Raw genomic sequence first — 17,358 nt, forward strand, 5'->3', positions numbered from 1 at the left:
AACAATGTAGAAAAGTTTTACGAGGATTAAACTCTCTCTACTCCCATGAAACTCTTATCATCTCTCTTCATTAATACAGTGCCACATCAACATATTTAATGTGCATGAAACTCTGATGAAACTCTAAGACTGGCTTTAGACACCTAATACTCCTATTCCCAATAAAATCAATTCCTAGAATCCCTCCACAAACAAATCAATTCCTAAAATCTGTGCAATTTGACTAACTTTATAGGAAAAAGAAATAAAATATATAACATAAAATAAGCACTTTATAAAAATATATTGATAAGTATAATGATAGAAATTTGATACCATAAATCTAAAAAAAATCTAGAAATTTGGTTAAAAGTTTAAAATTTTGACTTAAGACAAGTCTAGGAGTCTATTTATTTAGGGATAAAGGGAGTAGATCATAGCTAATTGTTAACTATTAGTAGTTGGTTTGGTTCAATTAGTAAGATAGTTGGCTTAGGTATTAGCTAACAATTCGATTCTCTGTTTAGATTTAATTGAGCTAATCATTAGCTATTAATAATTAGCTCTAGGATTTAAATAGAGCATTGGAATTTGTCCATTAGCTGCTACTCTGTAATAGTTAGAGCATCTTTAATAATTCCCAAAATAACAATTGATATGTATCTGAATCTGACTATTTCTAAATTATGATAGCCATTTTTACAATTTCTTTATCTCTTTTACATTTGCAATGGAAACCCTACAATACTTCTTATTCTTCCGCGCACCCTTTCACCTCTAGATTGGTGAATCAATACACACAGCGTATATTTCTGTGTCATTGGGTCAATTCTTCCAAGTGCAGAAAGAATGAGAGTTAAGATAGAGAGTCGTTGGAGAGCAAATTTTTAATCTTGCCAAAAAATCAAGATTAGGAGTGGATTTTAGAAACTCTTGAACATGCTCTAATAGTTATAATTAATATTAATTGCTATTAGTTAATTCGATCCAACTAGTGAAATAGTTTTTAGTTAGATATTCAGCTAACAATTAGCTAGACCTGTTTAGGTCTAGGGAGCTAATTAGCTAGAGCATCTATGAAAGTTTTTATTTAAATATCTATATAAATATTGATATTTATAGCACAAAAAATATACGATGATTCTGGTAAAAATAGCGTAATATTTTTTTTAAATTCTCCTAACATATAATTATATATACTTTATCACATTTTAAAAATATAATTATATTTATTTGAACTTCCTTAATCAAAATTGCTGGTTCCACAACTGCTTAGAAGGATCTTCTGCAGCGGGTGCGCGGATCGAATGAAGGAGACCGGACGGCGATGGACGCCACGAGAAGCATCCAAAATCCAAATGGGGGCGGTCCGCTACATGCTACACGATGCGAATAATGAACAGTGATCTGTTTGTTCATTTGTTGTCGATTGGCCTCTCAATCAAGTACTAATAAATCGTTTGGACACAAGCTTGAAGTTTAATTTTTCAAAAAAAAAACTTAAGTTTCAGCATTTGCTGCTCTCCCACAGGGACACAAAAAGAAATTGAAAAACCTACTCCATACCAAGCAGCAGCTGCCGGCCGGCCGGCGTGGTCCATGCTCAAGACAATGGCGTAGCAGTACAATAATCCAATCCACACGAGCCAGTTTTGCACGTGTCGATCCAGAACAAGTGCACGGTCACTTTGTACGATGCCGAAGGCTGCTGCTCCTGTTGCCATGCATGCTGCACTGACTGCCAGTCTGGCACAACACCACCAAGAACGGCGGGAACTCCAAGAACACTGCAAGAATGATGAGGAGGAAGAACACGCTGCTATTGGTAGCGCATGGAGGAGGAGCTGGAGCTGGAGGAGACGCTGCGCCAGAAGCCGGCGCCGTAGAAATGAGAGCTCATGATCTCGCGCTCCAGCTCCGACGCCGCCGCCGCCGACTCCGCCTTGCCGCGCGCCTCCTCCTGCTCCTCCTCCTCCTCCTCGATGTCCCGCGTCGCGCCGATCATCGCCTTGCCGCTGCCTCCCGTCGGCGACGCAGGCGCCGCCGCGGAGGCCGGCCTCTTCCTGTTGGCTCCGGCTCCGGCACCTCCCCGGCCGCGGTGGCGGTGGCGCCTCCTCCTCACCCGCCGCATGACGCCCGCGGGGAGGCGGACGGTGACGAGCAGCAGGACGTCGAGCAGCGCCAGCGGGCAGCAGCAGCACACCGCCGCGCAGTTCGCCGCCGCCTGCCCCGCCCCTTCCCCGCACCCCGGCTGGGGCTCATGCTGCTCGTCCTCGCCGTACCGGTACTCGCGCATGCGCCCCGCTCCGCTCCCGATCGCGAGCCCGCCGCCGATGATTCTTTCTTGGAGTCCCCGTCCTTGGTGCGCCCCGGACAGGTGCCGCCGGCTGGGCTGCGTTCGTTAACACGCAGCCAAGAATCTTAAAAAGAAGATACCCTGCTCTGTGCTCTCGGATGGAGTGATATTTTAGAGAGGGAGGCGCTTATGGTTGGTGGAGGAGAGAGAGAGAGAGAGAGAGAGGACGAGGTGGAGGAGATAGGGGCGGCGATGGCGTGCGTGGCGTCGGCTTCCTTTTCTTGCTCGCGGCTGCGGCTGCCTCCCCGCCAGGAAGGAGAGGAAAAAAATCAATCCCCAATTTTCTTCCACCCGTGACGTATTTATCGCTCCCGTTCGCCGGATGTAGACCGCAAGACTGCAGACACACGAAAGATTTTGCACAACTTTGTCGAGACAACGGCGGGTTTGTGTGTGACGTCGGAACGCGGGGCGACGCCACGCGGGACGCGATGGGGACAGCCGAGGGGGCGCCGCCGCGTGCCCACCGCGGACGGGTGGAGTCCGAGTCGGCTGCGCGCTGGCTCCGGCTTTGCGCGCTCGTGCGCGGCCTGGACTGGACGCCCTGGTGATCCTGAATATCTGATGATGGACGAATCTGACGGCCGCACGCTTTGCCGCTAAGCGTTCGCGGTTTTCTCCGTTGTACAGAGCGGGATTTTGGTGTGGACGGATGAATGGATGATGATGTGCTGGTTTGGATGGTTGTATCCGTCATGTTGCGTGATTGATTTTGGGCCTTGTTTGGAATTTTTACTGACTTTCATTGATTGAGTCAAACGGTGGTGGTTGTGGTCTACGGAGCAGAGGTGGGGGTGGGGGGCTGCAGGATTGCGCCACTTGGATGTCGCGCTTGAAATAATGGTAAAATGCCAGCTGGACATTGCTGTTTGTTCTTCTTCTTCAGCAGTTCAGCTGGTGATCAAAGAAAGGACAAGAAGCAAAATAAGCAACGGGCCAAGAGCTGAAGAAGCTTCCGGAGGAGTCCATACTACGCAAACAGAAAATCAATCAATCACATAAAAAACAAAGAAACCGACCACCAAGACCAAGGCGACACAATCCAGGGTCGCCAGGCACACGTGCAGCAGAAGAACACACTCTTCACGTTGTCGCTATTCTTCACCCAGCAGGTAAAAGGTCAAGATCAGGCCGAAATTTTCTACAAGAAACTGGGGTGCAGCGTTTTTGCACTAGTGTAAAAGCATCCTCCCTGGCTCAGAATTAAGTTATGATACAACTCCACCCACTGGTTGCTATCAGTCTACTAGAGAGTTACTACAGAAGCGAAGGGTCAATCGTAAGACGGCTTCTTGAAGTGTACACCAGAGGAGAAATCGGATAGGAAACAGTAACCTACAGGTCCTGTTGATGACTTGAAGCAAGACCACCAGAAGGTAGGTGATCCACCGAAGAAGAAAAAATCAGCAGATTTGGCTTCACATGGTTTCCATCTGATGAAGCAAATTACATGTAGCATCATCCCATCTCTGATGTCTTCCTACGGGTCTGAACAGATGAAACCAAGACAGACTAGCCTGTCAATCGTCGCATCCTTTAAGGAAACCTCAAAGCTGTGCAGGTTCACAGATTAGCCTGATTGTCAAGAAGCAAAAGCTGCTTAGCTTCATCGACATGAATCCGGACGACCTCAAGATCTGTTGCCACCTTTTCACCAACAGACAGCATGGGTTCATCCAGACTGCAAGCAGTTAAGCTTCTTCTGTCTTGCAGAAGCTCACCCAGCTCCCGCATCGCCTTATTTAGCTTCGACTGAAGTTCGTCCAACTCCATGGCTTGATACTGCAAGGACTCATTACACACCTTGATCTCTTCCTCTTTCAAGTTGACTTGGAAAACACAGTCCTGGTACTCAACCAGCAAAGCCTCCATGTCCTTTGCCCTACCCTCCCAAATCTCTGTCAACGTGTTGTTACGGACAAACTTCTCAATGTCAGTTTCCAGTATGGAGAGGCAGGAATCCTCTATTTCTGCTTCAAGGACTGCAATCTCACAATCAATATAATCACATTTATTCATGTTTTTTATTTCCTTTTGTACCATGGACAGCTGTTCGCGGGCCTTCTGTAGTTCACACCAAAGCTTCATCCGATCCTCCTCGGATTTCAGCAGGTCGGTTGCCTTGCCATAGTTCTTAGGTTTATGCATTGGTGCAGTAGAAGTATCCAGGTTATCAATAGCAAACAGGACCTTTTCTTCCTCCTTTCTTTGAGCTTCATAAGAGCGAAGTTTCCCTTTAAGGCCATCAATTTTGCTTCTCAACTCAGTTTCAGATTCACGTGCTCTTGTTCTTGCGGCAGATAGTTCGATTTTGCGAGTTTGGAGATGATTCAACTGTTCTTTCTTCTGATTCATTGATTCAAGGCTGGCATCAAACTTGGACTCTGCAAGACTTTTGGTCTTGAAAACCAAGTTCCAATATGATGCTGCAGGCGAGAAATACTTGTCTTCGAAAGCATTTTTCTTCTCCTGTGATTCTGACAGCATAGACTTCAGGACAGTGATGTCTTCCTGACAACACTGTGCACCTAGACGCTGAAGCTCAATTCTTGCAGAAAGTTCTTTGGCCTTACCACTAGCCATTTCGAGTACCTTAAAATATTTAACTGCATCCTGAGCAGACACAACCTTATCTTGGACAAGCTCCAGCTTACTCCAAACAATCTGCAGCACTTCTGCCAAAGCTACAATTGTGGAATTATGGACATGATTCACTTCAGGATTCTCAGCTGCTTCACTCATTTCAACATCTTTCTCGTCCAATTGAATCTCCTTTACAACTTCAGAGTCGCTTTGCTCTAAAATCTTCCGTTTGAATTCATCTCTTTCCTGCATAGCTTTCTCATACAAACCCATAAGTCTATCATTTTCCTCATGCATCTCCTCCAGCTGAAGACGCAATTCAACAGATGTAATTCTTGAGAAATTGTCCTCATTGGTGCATTTTTCATCTATTATCTTAGACTCCTCTGCCACATTGGATGAGTTATGTGAATGCAAATCTGATGTGGCTGCTGGTTGGGCATTCAGCAGATCTTCATTCACAGGGTTTCCATCTTGATTTGCCTCAACATTAACAACAGCATGTTCATAGAGCTCAACCAATCTCTTGTTATTCTCAATCAAAACCTTAAGCTGCATCCTCAATTCTTCATTCTCTTTGGCCAAACCAATCGCAGTTTCATGAGCTTCTGCTTCCCGTTGACTTGCAGAAGCTATTGCATCAACTAAAGTCTTAAGTTCCATCTGAGCATCAGACAAGTTATGTAAATCTGCCTCTCCTTGCTCCTGGTGCTGTGCAGCCTTGAACTCTTTATCTGTGTTATTGTGCTTCTTTGTAAGCTCCAACTCTGTGGTCAATTCATTGACATGCCTGCACATTGTTTGATATATCAAGCAATGGCATCAGAACAGTAGCTGATAGCATGGAAACTGAAAGTTCCATACAAGCATAAGCATGATTATAATGCCTAGAGAATCTGGGACAAACATGCGGAACTCATAGGGAACAATTAACAATAATGTCAATGTGGAGAGGTGAAACCAAATAATTTAATAAATGATCAGCTCATTGGGATTTTTCAAGCATTGAACTAAAAGAGAAATGCTATAGCCAGCAATGTGGCATATGAGTGAAAAGGCGGCATAGCAGAAAGGAGACAAAACTTGAAAATAACAGCCACATGTATTTCAGAATTTCAATTATCCTGTTTTGTCTAACATACAAGGACTAAATACACTACTCCCTCCAATAAATGTAGGACATTTTAGGATTTTAGACGGTCAAACTCTTATAGTCCTCCAATATATGAAAAGTTACATTGATTGACAACACATGGTTGATGTTACTATATTCATCATGAAAATTACTTTCATAATATATAGCTTTCTATATCTATTTAGAATTGTATACTTCTCAAAATTACAAGTCAAAGTGTCATATTAGAAACCATGTCCATGTCCTAAATGACTTACAATTTGGAGTCACAGGGAGTATTATTAGCCATCTCTAAAAGCATAATTGCATAAATACCTCAATAGACTATGGAAGAAGGAAACATATTGAATAATAGTAAAAAAACCTAGTAACAGCATGACAAGGCAGGACAAAATGTATACCTTTCAAGATTCTCTTTTGCTTCAAGGCAGAATGTCAATTTTTTACGCAATGACTCAATTTCTCTCTCATTTTGAATAGCCTGCGGTACAAAATTATAAAATAGTTGCAGCCACAAATGAAAAAACATACTTATATAAACAAAGGTATGATCAGAGTTGTATATGTTGCAGTAGTATGCTTACACCAACCTGCAAACGAAGAAACTCATTTTCCTCGTCACCAGCTGACTCCCCAAATAATGAGAGGCCCTGCATAATTTTTTATAAATATAAGTCAAGTTAAGCATGTATAATTCCATCAAGTAAATATAACCATTTTTTCATATAGTTAGGGGTTGGCATCTTTAATTCAGAATTTTTTTCATATAGTTAAAGGCAAACCTTGTTAACAGGTTCCTTCTCATGCATAAGCTTCCAATCAAGAGCCTCAAGCAGCTGCAAATCAAATTATTAACTAAGCTCACTACTTCAATGAAGTAACATAGTCACATCATTAGTCCACCCCAAACAGGATTCAGATGAGTTCGCAATGCAATACCTTATCTTGTAAAACAATGATTTGCTCATGCATCATTTCTCGTTCACCTTCATCAACAAATGACTGCAACCTGATTTTTTTAAGTAACAATAAAAGGTCATTAAAATTCCAACAAAACTCCGAGCAGATAAACTAAAGCACAGACCAAGAAGTTTATTTTAGACAATAAAATATTTAAGAATCAGTTACTCCTTGCCATCAGTCACATACAAAAATGAGTTGTAATCACATAACAAAATTTCAACAAAGTAGCAGTGAGTGGCAAGGTTAACAGAACAATAAAAATAACTGGAATTCTGGAAACAGCTATTTCAAACAATAATCTATTCAAGAACCAATTATTCTTTTCCAACAATCACACAAGAGAAAATGAGTCTACAACCATTTAAAGAGCTACAGACAGTAATGCTAACCTTCGCAGCTCTTCCTTTAATTGTAGATTCTCCATTGCAAATTTTGTAATTTCTGGATTACGATCTAATTGGCCCCGCAGGACCTCTAATTCCTTTACAAGATTTTCCTTCTCTTGCAAAAGATGTGCTTCAGCAGATAATTTCCCTGAAGCAACCTGCTCCAATCTTTGGATCCGTTCTTCACGAAACCTAAGCCTCAACTTGAAACTTTTTATCTCTTCTGTCTTTTGAGCTGCCTGAGTAGGAACAGAATATAAATCAGCAAACATATGACTATCCGTGTATATTTTTGCTTTAAGTGCTTTGAAGATATGGATGCAAAATCATGAAGAACTACAGACCAGCTGTTCAGCAATCTGCTTTGCATCTATCATTGCCTTTAATTGTGCTTCCTTCTCTTGTTCCCTCCTAAAAGCAGCAACAAGGGCAGCATCACAATCGTTCCTCTGAACACATATCAACAAAATAGTGTAAGTAGCCTGTAAGCACATCAAGTTTTACAAGAAAGAACAGCTATGAATACCTGTGTAGCCCTTTTATCAAAAGTAAGTGGAGTGAACATGCCATGACCTTGATCCCATTTGAATGTGCCGGGGGTTTCACAAACAGACCCATGGGAGGCAATGCCTTCTGTTTTATCAGAACCCTTTTGTCCTTGCAAACGGCTGATTACTTTCTGTAAAAGTAGATAAGTTTTAAGATGTATGATAAACTACACATTACAAATGTATATCCAATAAGAATATCAGTAAATATCTGGTAAAGTATAACATATATACCTTAAGGTTCTGGATCTGTAAGCGCATGCTAAGAACATCACCAGAAGCATCCTCGTTAATTATAGCCTATAAAAAGCAATAGTCAGCTGATGCTTGCACAAGAAAAAGGTGATATGCTAATCAATGTGCGCAGGTTACTTACATTATTCCTTATGTATTTAGCTCGTTGCGCGAATTTCAATGTGCTTAATGTCTCAGCAGCACAACTGGATTAAAAACAAAAAATATCAAATGTGCAACTTTCAAAATGAAATGGAAGGTTTAAAATAAAAGGGCAGTTGACTAGAACAATCATGATTAGGAGTCTACCAGCTGGATGGACTTATGTTTGCAATTATGGTCGTTTTTGAATTTCCTCCAAGGGAATCCTGGAAAGCAGAGAAAAGGCATAACCAAATCTTTTATCAGCAAAGGAAATACAAACTCACATTTAGACACTTTGTAATCATACAATAGCTCCCTTAGATGCCAACTTACAACCTGAGCAACTTTACTGCATCAGTTGTTGATATTACCTGGAGAAGGAATGTTAATTTTGAATCTCTGTACGGAACATGCTGTGACTTTTTGTTTGACACAGCAATTAGGTTCGTGATGACAAGTCTGCAAGAATGCCATTGATCAAAATAGTTACAAAATATGTAATGATGTGTGTCTTGAACCTGAGCGTGCTCAGTTTATAATAAATTTCAAAAGATTTTTCATAGAAGATAATCAACTAACCCCAAAGTTGAGAGTGATTTGTTGATGTTGGTAGCTTCCTTCAATCGCTCCCCTTCAGCACCTGAGCTCTTTTGCCTGCAAGGCAGAAGTCATGCATGCTAAATAGGAAGTGAAAGACATTGAAAAGTGGTCACACTGAAAAACTATTATAGTCATACTCATATCAGATGATTATATGTGATGTTACTTATGCAAATTACCTCTCTGAGCCCGCAAGGTCAACAAGGTTGAGTCGAGAAAAGCGGTGGTGGTTGATACCTTGTGACTCCCACTGAATAATTAATTTCAAGAGAAAGTAAGGGCAATATGTATGTGTCATAACCAACAATAATAAGATTGCATATATGATGCCACTATGACACCTTGAAACTACAAACTAGAGACCCACAATGAGATCTTATTACAAACCAGTAACAGCTCTGGAGAATATTTATCTCATGTACCTTACTTTCTATAAGGCAGGTGAAAACACTATGAGAGCGGCTACTTGCTCGGTTCATATTGGTAGCTGCTACCTTTCTGTTTGCTGCTCCCTGAAAAGAAATGAAGAATGTATATTAAGGTCCGAGTCATGCACTGAACCTTAAATTTAGGAACGAGAAAATTGTGCAAAATTGATTCCATTTGCACAGGTAAAAGGGATTCAAGCTTCCAACAATCCCAACTACAGAGACAAGCCTCAGCATAAAAGGCAAAAATAAAATGGAATTATTCTATCGATCAACCTCAATAAGTTGTTGCAGAGCTTCTCGAGCATTGGAGATTTCATGCTCCGTCAAACTCTCGACATGGATACCCTTTCTGGCATCCTCCCTTATCTGAAAGAATCAAACTAGAGCTAATCAGCTTATGGTCTGAATAATGTATATCTCGAAATATAGACATTTGCTAACAGCACATAAAAAAGATGCAACAAAGAAAAAGCAGGGATCATTAAATTAACACGAGGTATGATAGTCTATGCATAACTTGAACATAAGGCATGGAAAACCAATAAAGATCTGTATAATTACAACATAATCCATGCATGAATTACCTGCAAGTTTACAGAATTTGGGTTGAGCAGATCCAGAATCTGCTCATTATAAATCTCCAAAAAAGAGCATTTACAAGTAAACCTGAGCTTTTCATCTCTCCTTAATTCCTTTTCCTGCAAATTGTAATGAATACATTTAGCTAAGAACAGTAACATGTCATGTCAGCCAAAATTAGGCATCCAGAAAGCAACCGATCTTCGAGCCTTGCCTTTTGGATCCTGGCAAAGAGATGCTCAAACACTCGAGGAGTTATACCACAATTCACATTGTTCCTCCGTGTTCCATTCTCTATGTCACCAAGCATTGTATGTGTTTTTCCACTTCCAGTCTAGCAGAAACAGGTAATTTGTAAGCATATGCATTGAAAATGAAAGGTAAACACAGAATAATGCACAATCTTAAAACTTGAGTATTTGCAGCAGCATCCAACAAGTGAAACCTGCAGTTTGGTCACGAAGGAGCTTGACCTCCATTCTACAAGTAAAATGGTTGGAAGGGACATAGCTAATGATAGCTTTGCTAAAGACTCTCTAAAGAGTGGTGAATGGGACATGCAGGGGAAATCCGATCAATGGAAGACACCTGAACAAGGGAAAACTATGCATTCTGACTGTCATGTTGTGGGGAACAAGTTCTATAGCCTGATTGAGGAGTCTAACCATTCGAAATGGGAGGAATTCAGAAATCTGGCCAAACAGGGAGCGGCCACTGAGAAATGTGCTAATCTGTTGAGAAGGATGGAGTTAGAAGTATCAGAAGATGAAGAGGAGTTGATGGAGGATGGAGATGTGTTCTCACTGGAGGAATCTGGAATCCTGCCTAGGCAAATTGAAGAATGGGAGGACAGAATCATTGACAAGGATACAACCAAGAAGAATCAGAAGAGGAAGACAGGATTGGGACCCATTCCAAGAGCTGCTAGGCCAAGGAGGTTTCCTGAAGATGGAAGGACCATGCTGGAAAAAGCTCAAGATCTCAAAAAGACTAAAAATCTTGAAAAAGGTACTTACTCAAAAAACTCTTTTGCTTATGAAGATAATGCTGCCTTACTTAATAAGGCTAGATGTGTTAATATTTCCCTTGGTATTGATACCTTAGTTGCTAATGAAAATATTGATAGTTTAAAAATAAAAGAATTAGAGGATAGAAGAAGTTTTGAGGAAAAAAAATCCAGAGGTTAACCTCCCAGACAATTTAGAGTCTGTATTTGTGGATAAGGAGTTTCCTCCTTTGACTAGCAATGATGCAACTCCAGTCAGAGAAAAAATAGATGAAACTGACACCTTTTGGGTCCAAGATGCCTCTAAAGGCAAGGTCTCTAAATTAAAATCAGGGGAAGATGATAGGTGCATTTTGAAACGTTAGAGGCCTTAATAAAGAGGGCCGCCTTCAATGCATTACTGACTTTGTTAAAGATAATAATTTAGATTTTGTTGGTTTCAAGAAACTAAGAAGGAAAGCTTTCAGGATTCCTATGTTAATAGTGGTTTCTGTTGGCGCTGCCTTCCGGCAGTTGGCACTGCTAGAAGTATCCTGATAGGTTTGAATGATAGGAAATTTGAGGCTTTAGCCTGGCAGGATGGCAAATAATCTGTGGCTGTGATGATTAAAAATTCTCATGATAATTTTGTTTGGCGCGCCAAAACGCTGAACTCATTTGCTGTTTTTGCTTTTGAAATGTAAAGCAGGGGAAACCTTCATTCTAAATAAAAAATAAAAAAACCCTGCAGTTTACCTGCCCGTAAGCAAACATGCAGCTGTTATAGCCAGCTATGCAATTATCCACCATGGGCACCCCAGCAACCTTGAACATGTCCTCCTGAACAACACGAAAGGAGAAGTTACCCAGTTTGCACAATTAGCACGAAAATAAGTCGGCAGAGGGAAAGAGGCACGAATGCTAAACTGAAAAACGAGAGCAGCAAGAGCACCTGTGTGACATGTTCGTCAGCAACGAGATCGAAAGTGAACCGGGACTCGGGGTGTCCAATCCAGGTAAGGCTCTGGCTACTATCCTGCCTCACGCACCGCTTCTGCCCCTGCAGCGATACCTCACTGCCGCTTAGCGGTCGGATACGGATCACAACCTGCAGATTGGAACAGTTAAGCGCCAGAAACATACATGTGCTCGACGAAGGCCCTTTTTCGTTACCCTTGCTAAATTTTAGCCAACTAAACTTTAGTAGCTAAAGTTCCAAACATATTGAGCTAAAATAGTTTAGTTCCATTAGTCACCCAAAAGCTAAATAATTTTAGCTAGCTAAAATTTAGCAAAGGAACCAAACGGGGTATAGTCACTTTTAGCAACTTCCAAACACACTGGCTAAAAAGGAGTAGAATTGTTGTCTCACTAGTCACCAAGGCCCTGTTTGGTTCCACCAACTAAATTTTAGCTAGCTAAACTTTAGTCACTTTAGTAGCTAAAGTTTCAAACACATTGACTAAAAGGAGCTAAAATAGTTTAGTTCCATTAGTCACCCAAGAGTAGCTAAAATAATTTTAGCTAGCTAAAATTTAGTTGGTGGAACCAAACAGGGCCCAAGAGTAGCTAAAATAATTTTAGCTGGCTAAAATTTAGCAAGGCTGCAAGGGTATAGCCGAAGTGCTCGCGGGCGCAGTCCCGCGCGAGGAGCGACCCGAGCGAGCTTAGACTATAGCACTCCCGCTAGGGAAGGAGAAACGATGGCTGGATTGAAGGGGAGGACGCAGCTCGCATCGAGGGTCGAGGCGGATAAAACTCTACCTGCACATTGTTGTCCTTCCAGAAGGAAGGATCCTCCTGGAGCTCAAAGCGCGCGGGGGAGGGGGCGCAGCTGCCGCTGCCGAGCTCGTTGCCGACGCCGTCCAGATGCATCGCGGGTGTGCTGGATCCCGAGGTGTACTTCCGGCGCCTGGGCAGGGGAGGCGGCGGCGGCGGCGGCGGCGGATCGGAGATGCGGCAGAAGGGGAAGGGGACAGCGAGATGGGGTCTCGGTTTGAAATGGGGAGCGGAGGCGGTGAGACGTTGGCCGATTTCGAATTTGGGATCGCGTCCGGGTCCGGCACAGCTTGAGCTGTGCGAAAGCAAGGCAATTGCTGCGGCCTGCGGAGTGGGCCCTGTCCGGGTCAGTAGACTTGGAGGCATGGAGCACCAAGAAAAAAAACAAATACGGGAGTATACTCTCTACATTTTGGAATATGCTACCGGTGTTCAAAATAAACTCATTAACAATGCTACCAAACCACGAGCCCACATTTTTTTTTAAGGATTAGCATCGTTTACACTTGGTCCTGTTTCCTTGCTAAATTTTAGTTAGCTAAATTTTAGTCACTTTAGTAGCTAAAGTTCCAAACACGTTGACTAAAAAAAGCTAAAATAATTTAGTTTCATTAGTCATTAAAGAATAGGTAAAATAATTTTAGATAGCTAAAATTTAGCAAGGAGAACCAGCCTAACAAAACTTTGAAAATAAGATTCAATGAGGTTATTTAGGCTTCTGTCCCAGCAGCTACCTAGGCGGCCAGACTCCAGGTGTGATCTCACAAGTGTTACTAGTCTCCTGCAGAAGAACCGACGACCCGACTTGACACATATCAGAATCCAACAACGGGAACGCGATGGAGAGATAAAGTGACTGCTTGGCGGTAGAGAAAGGTATAAAGGCTGCTGCTTGGACAATCTTTTTGCTCTACGCAATAGTGGTAGAGGACCACACATTGACAAAGACGTGAATAGATGTGTGGTGGTTTTAATTTTTTTCTTGCATAACTGGACAAGGATTTTGGTATGGAGCTAACATGTTGTAGGTCGGAACGCCCTTAAGGGAAAGAATGAATGGCTACGCCTCCAAAATGGACTTATATGGAATTTTCAATGGTGTCATTTAAACTTTTAAGTGACTTATCTAAATAGTTTTCATATGTATACGTGGCAGATTGGCAAAGTGAAAGTCTTTTATACACTAAGCTAGCTTTGTTCGTTTCACAAAAAATTGGCTTAGCTAGAAATATAGTGAGAAGAAAACATTGTTTGTTCACTCAAAGGTATTGCTGAAGTAGTATAGCAGGCTTTCATTATGTAACAGTGGCAGAGCCAAAGTGTTTTATAGGGCCAGCTGACCTTGCTGATTTCACAAAAAAAAAACAATAGAAAATTGTGGTCACGATAAATATTGACCCCGATTAAGTATTGTTGTTGGAGAGATAACCCTAATCATATGTTTGTCTAGTTCCACTGTACAGTCAAATGAAGACCCTAACAGTTTAGGTTTAATGGATCAACTAGATAGTGTGCCCGTGCGTTGCTACGAGATAACTAAACTTTTATGCTAAAAATACACATGATCGCACAATAAGATAATAATACTATAAAATTAAATATCGACGTTAAAGTGATATTTGATCCAAAAAGCAAAGTTCGTGAAATGTCCGTGTGTTGAACATAATAATAACACAGAAGTTTGATTGACTAAGAATTAGCAAGGCACGGTAGGAAATGATCAAGTAATCAATAAAGAGAACTCAATGTTAAGCTTCGATAAAACACTGGAGTTACATATTTGGATAGACTCATCTCATTACTTTCCACCCATCTCTTAGAGAGGTGCTCTTAAAATCTCCTATGCTCATCCGGGTTAATTACAACTGAGCGAGCCAGGACGTGTCACACAATCTGGCAAAAGGTGCTCTTGAAATCTCCAATGATCATCCTGGTATAGACGAGTAAGAGCCAGGACAGTTATTTGCAAATGGCGACAACTATGTGTGAGTTTTCCTCAAAGAAAAACTATATGTCTGAGTTTCAGCACAAACTTAATGATAGGCTTGCCAGAGTCAATATCACCTAGTTTTTTTATCACATGCATGTACAGAGTACAATTGATATTAACAAGGCCAACCATCCTCTCAGGTTTCACCTAGATTGTATCACAACCAATAATTGCAGACAAGCGCTTCAGCATACCATTTGGCTAATAGCATGCAGAGATAAAGAGTGCCGATCACATTAAATTCGAATCTTGATTGATTTAGCATAGGATGCATACAGAGAGACTAAATACTTGATAAATTAGAAGTGTTTCTAAAATATAAGCCTTATAAGCGAAGTACTTCATCCAACAGAGTTCGAACCTTTTAGGCCTTTGTTTTTTCAGTACATCTGTTGCTATTTTAGACACATAAATAAGATTGTTCCCAATCAAGAGGAGTCAGCACTTGATTTGATGTAAATGGGTATCTGAAAGCTAAAGAAGAAAGAATATGACAACAATGTTGGCAAGAGAGAAAGATTAACATAACTATAAAGCGGAGGTGTGGCAAATCAGTAAAACTCTAGATATCAAATAACCACAAAAGCTTATTATTGCACTTTGCAAGTCTCAGGGAGCTGTATTGCCCATCTAAGATTATGGTTTGATTGTGCTGTGATACGAGCAATAAATCCAGCTAGAAGATCCAAGTTTTCTTTCTTCCCAATGAAATTTAAAACTGGGACCATCTGTAAAGTGAAGAATGTTGTCAATCTCTAAAACTGGTATAAAAAACTTGAAGCCCCGTGCTTCTATGCTCTAGCGAAAATACAAGATTGACAAAATTAGAGGAGTGTCCCTTTGTATCTCCATATTAGAGAAAGCACAGAGTACATATGCGATTTAAGTGCTCCGTACCTAATCATAAAGATAGTTCAATTGCTTTCTTTGAGTATTTAGACAGTCTTTGAAATGATTCAATCTATATATATGGTTTATTTATTCAAACATTACTCCAATATCTGACTTTCTGAATTCTGAGTAACTAAAAAATTAATAAATCATCTATCCTCTCGCGTAGGAGAATTATTAGCCTGCAACAGTAAGTCGATTTACGAATTTGTGATGAGTAAGGAATTTATTTATCAGATAGAGGACCAAAGTTATTTTAATAGTAGGTGAACCCAAATTGTTCCACTAAATCTTCTAATGTGAAAATGGAAAAAAACGATGCAAACCAAAACATTTTCATCTCCAAAGAAAAGAAAGTTGCAGGTCTAAGTAGGAATTCCTCTTCACAAATAAAAATCATCAATTTAGAATTTGTATATAAAAAAGACACTTCAATCTCGGGGCGTGGACATGAAAAACTACATAAGTGCTTCTTTTTTTATCTCTATCTACATCATTTGTTTACTGAACCAAACCCTGCAGCTATTTGATGATTTTTCAATGTGTTAGTCCTAGCTGAATTCAAAGCACACGAGATAATACCATCCTAATTCCAAAGCACACATGAATCTCTAGTTAGCATGCATCTATAACCAATCCATATAATAATACCATATGTACATGATTTGGAATATGAGTTCTACAAACGAGACTTACAAGTGCTGAACAGAATGACGCTCATGATCCCAGCAGCATGCTTGGCACTGTGGAATCGTGGATGGCTGGAGGCGTCGATGTCGGAGCCGAGCGTGGTGTGGGCCTTGGCCTTGCCCTGGCATCGTAGCACGTGGCGGCGGGCGGGTGCGGGCGCACAGGTCCATGCGGTCGCCGGGGAAGAAGCGCGGCCTCCGCAGGCCGATGCTGTAGACACAGTCACTAGGAACACAAACCAAAATAAACCGGATCATCAAGAGAAGGAAGAAGAAACAGTTCTAAATCGCCTTTCTCACGGAGAACAAGCTTATGAGTGACTTCATGTGACGGCGGCGCAGCGTCAGACGGCGACGACGCGATGCAATGGTCATGGTCGTGGGCGGCGGCGGCGCAACGCAGCGGCCGTGGGCAGTGTGAGCAGCGGCGCTGGGGTCGAGCGGTGATGCGTCGCAGTCAGACGGCGGTGACGGTTGCTAGTGTCGACGAAGAGGCAACGATTGAATGATCGAGCAGACACAGAGACACGTAACGTAAGATGGGTTGGAGGTGTGGTGAATCAATCCCTTCAACGTTGGAGGGGCCTCTTTCCTTTTCTTGCTCATGCGTTGGACTCCCGGGCCCAACGACGCATGCAGGCAAGGTGCAATTCTTTCCATTTTTCTCTTAGTGGCGTTCAGTTAGCTGCCTCAATCACCGATGGCATACGATGAGACGTGATCGCGTTAATCTCGCGTGGAGTGGTATTTTTAGGGAAAGGATGGGAAAGCGCTGGGTGAGATCGCACACTTCGACATATCAGGTGGGTATTCGCGGCATCGCACAGAGAAGAGGACCGACGAAACGATGGATTGTCACATGAAACAATAGTTTTACTTTCTTTTTTCTTTTTAGTTGTACGAGATGTGATAGATTTGGGCGTATGAGAATGAAAAGAAATGACTCCTTTGAAGTAGGAACATTATTTATAGCGATACAATAATATTTTCTATCTAAGTGTATTGTTTTGTACTTTATATATGAAGATCAAATTACTAAATTTATATATTAGATTCTCTCGATGTTGAAGGTGGTGCTGAACAAAA

The 17,358-nt window shown here is 41.5% G+C and overlaps 2 protein-coding genes and 1 long non-coding RNA gene across 3 annotated transcripts; all 3 read right to left on the reverse strand.

Annotated features, from left to right (window-relative positions):
- Positions 1,373-2,607, reverse strand: LOC8085933. Its single transcript, XM_021457946.1, has one exon. The coding sequence runs from the start codon at positions 2,273-2,275 to the stop codon at positions 1,799-1,801; it is 477 nt and encodes a 158-aa protein (XP_021313621.1). The 5' UTR covers positions 2,276-2,607; the 3' UTR covers positions 1,373-1,798.
- Positions 3,242-12,991, reverse strand: LOC8086244 (kinesin-like protein KIN-12G). The gene is made up of 21 exons (XM_021457936.1): positions 12,688-12,991; positions 11,876-12,031; positions 11,680-11,763; positions 10,153-10,272; positions 9,944-10,057; positions 9,633-9,725; positions 9,351-9,440; positions 9,108-9,178; positions 8,908-8,982; positions 8,700-8,787; positions 8,494-8,552; positions 8,327-8,390; positions 8,185-8,250; positions 7,929-8,081; positions 7,747-7,851; positions 7,406-7,641; positions 6,993-7,062; positions 6,836-6,889; positions 6,644-6,703; positions 6,455-6,534; positions 3,242-5,708 (listed from the first exon to the last, which is right to left on the reverse strand). Exons 1-21 carry the CDS (start codon positions 12,796-12,798, stop codon positions 3,899-3,901), a joined length of 3,759 nt encoding a protein of 1,252 aa, XP_021313611.1. The 5' UTR covers positions 12,799-12,991; the 3' UTR covers positions 3,242-3,898.
- On the reverse strand, positions 14,412-16,713 carry LOC110432017. Its single transcript, XR_002449471.1, has 2 exons — positions 16,280-16,713; positions 14,412-14,632 (listed from the first exon to the last, which is right to left on the reverse strand). It is a non-coding gene; the product is annotated as an uncharacterized LOC110432017 (long non-coding RNA).

Source organism: Sorghum bicolor, chromosome 1 (assembly GCF_000003195.3).
Source record: "Sorghum bicolor cultivar BTx623 chromosome 1, Sorghum_bicolor_NCBIv3, whole genome shotgun sequence".
Taxonomy (NCBI): Eukaryota; Viridiplantae; Streptophyta; class Magnoliopsida; order Poales; family Poaceae; genus Sorghum; species Sorghum bicolor.

What these genes read in the sequence shown, in the direction of transcription:
- LOC8085933 (XM_021457946.1), bottom strand. Translation starts at nt 2,275, where the DNA reads ATGCGCGAGTACCGGTACGGCGAGGACGAGCAGCATGAGCCCCAGCCG.
- LOC8086244 (XM_021457936.1), bottom strand. Translation starts at nt 12,798, where the DNA reads ATGCATCTGGACGGCGTCGGCAACGAGCTCGGCAGCGGCAGCTGCGCC. An exon ending in TTGATAAAAGGGCTACACAG is followed by an intron (nt 7,852 to 7,928) that starts GTATTCATAGCT and finishes ATATGTGTTCAG; the next exon opens with AGGAACGATTGTGATGCTGC. An exon ending in GCAAAAGAGAATCTTGAAAG is followed by an intron (nt 5,709 to 6,454) that starts GTATACATTTTG and finishes AACAATGTGCAG; the next exon opens with GCATGTCAATGAATTGACCA.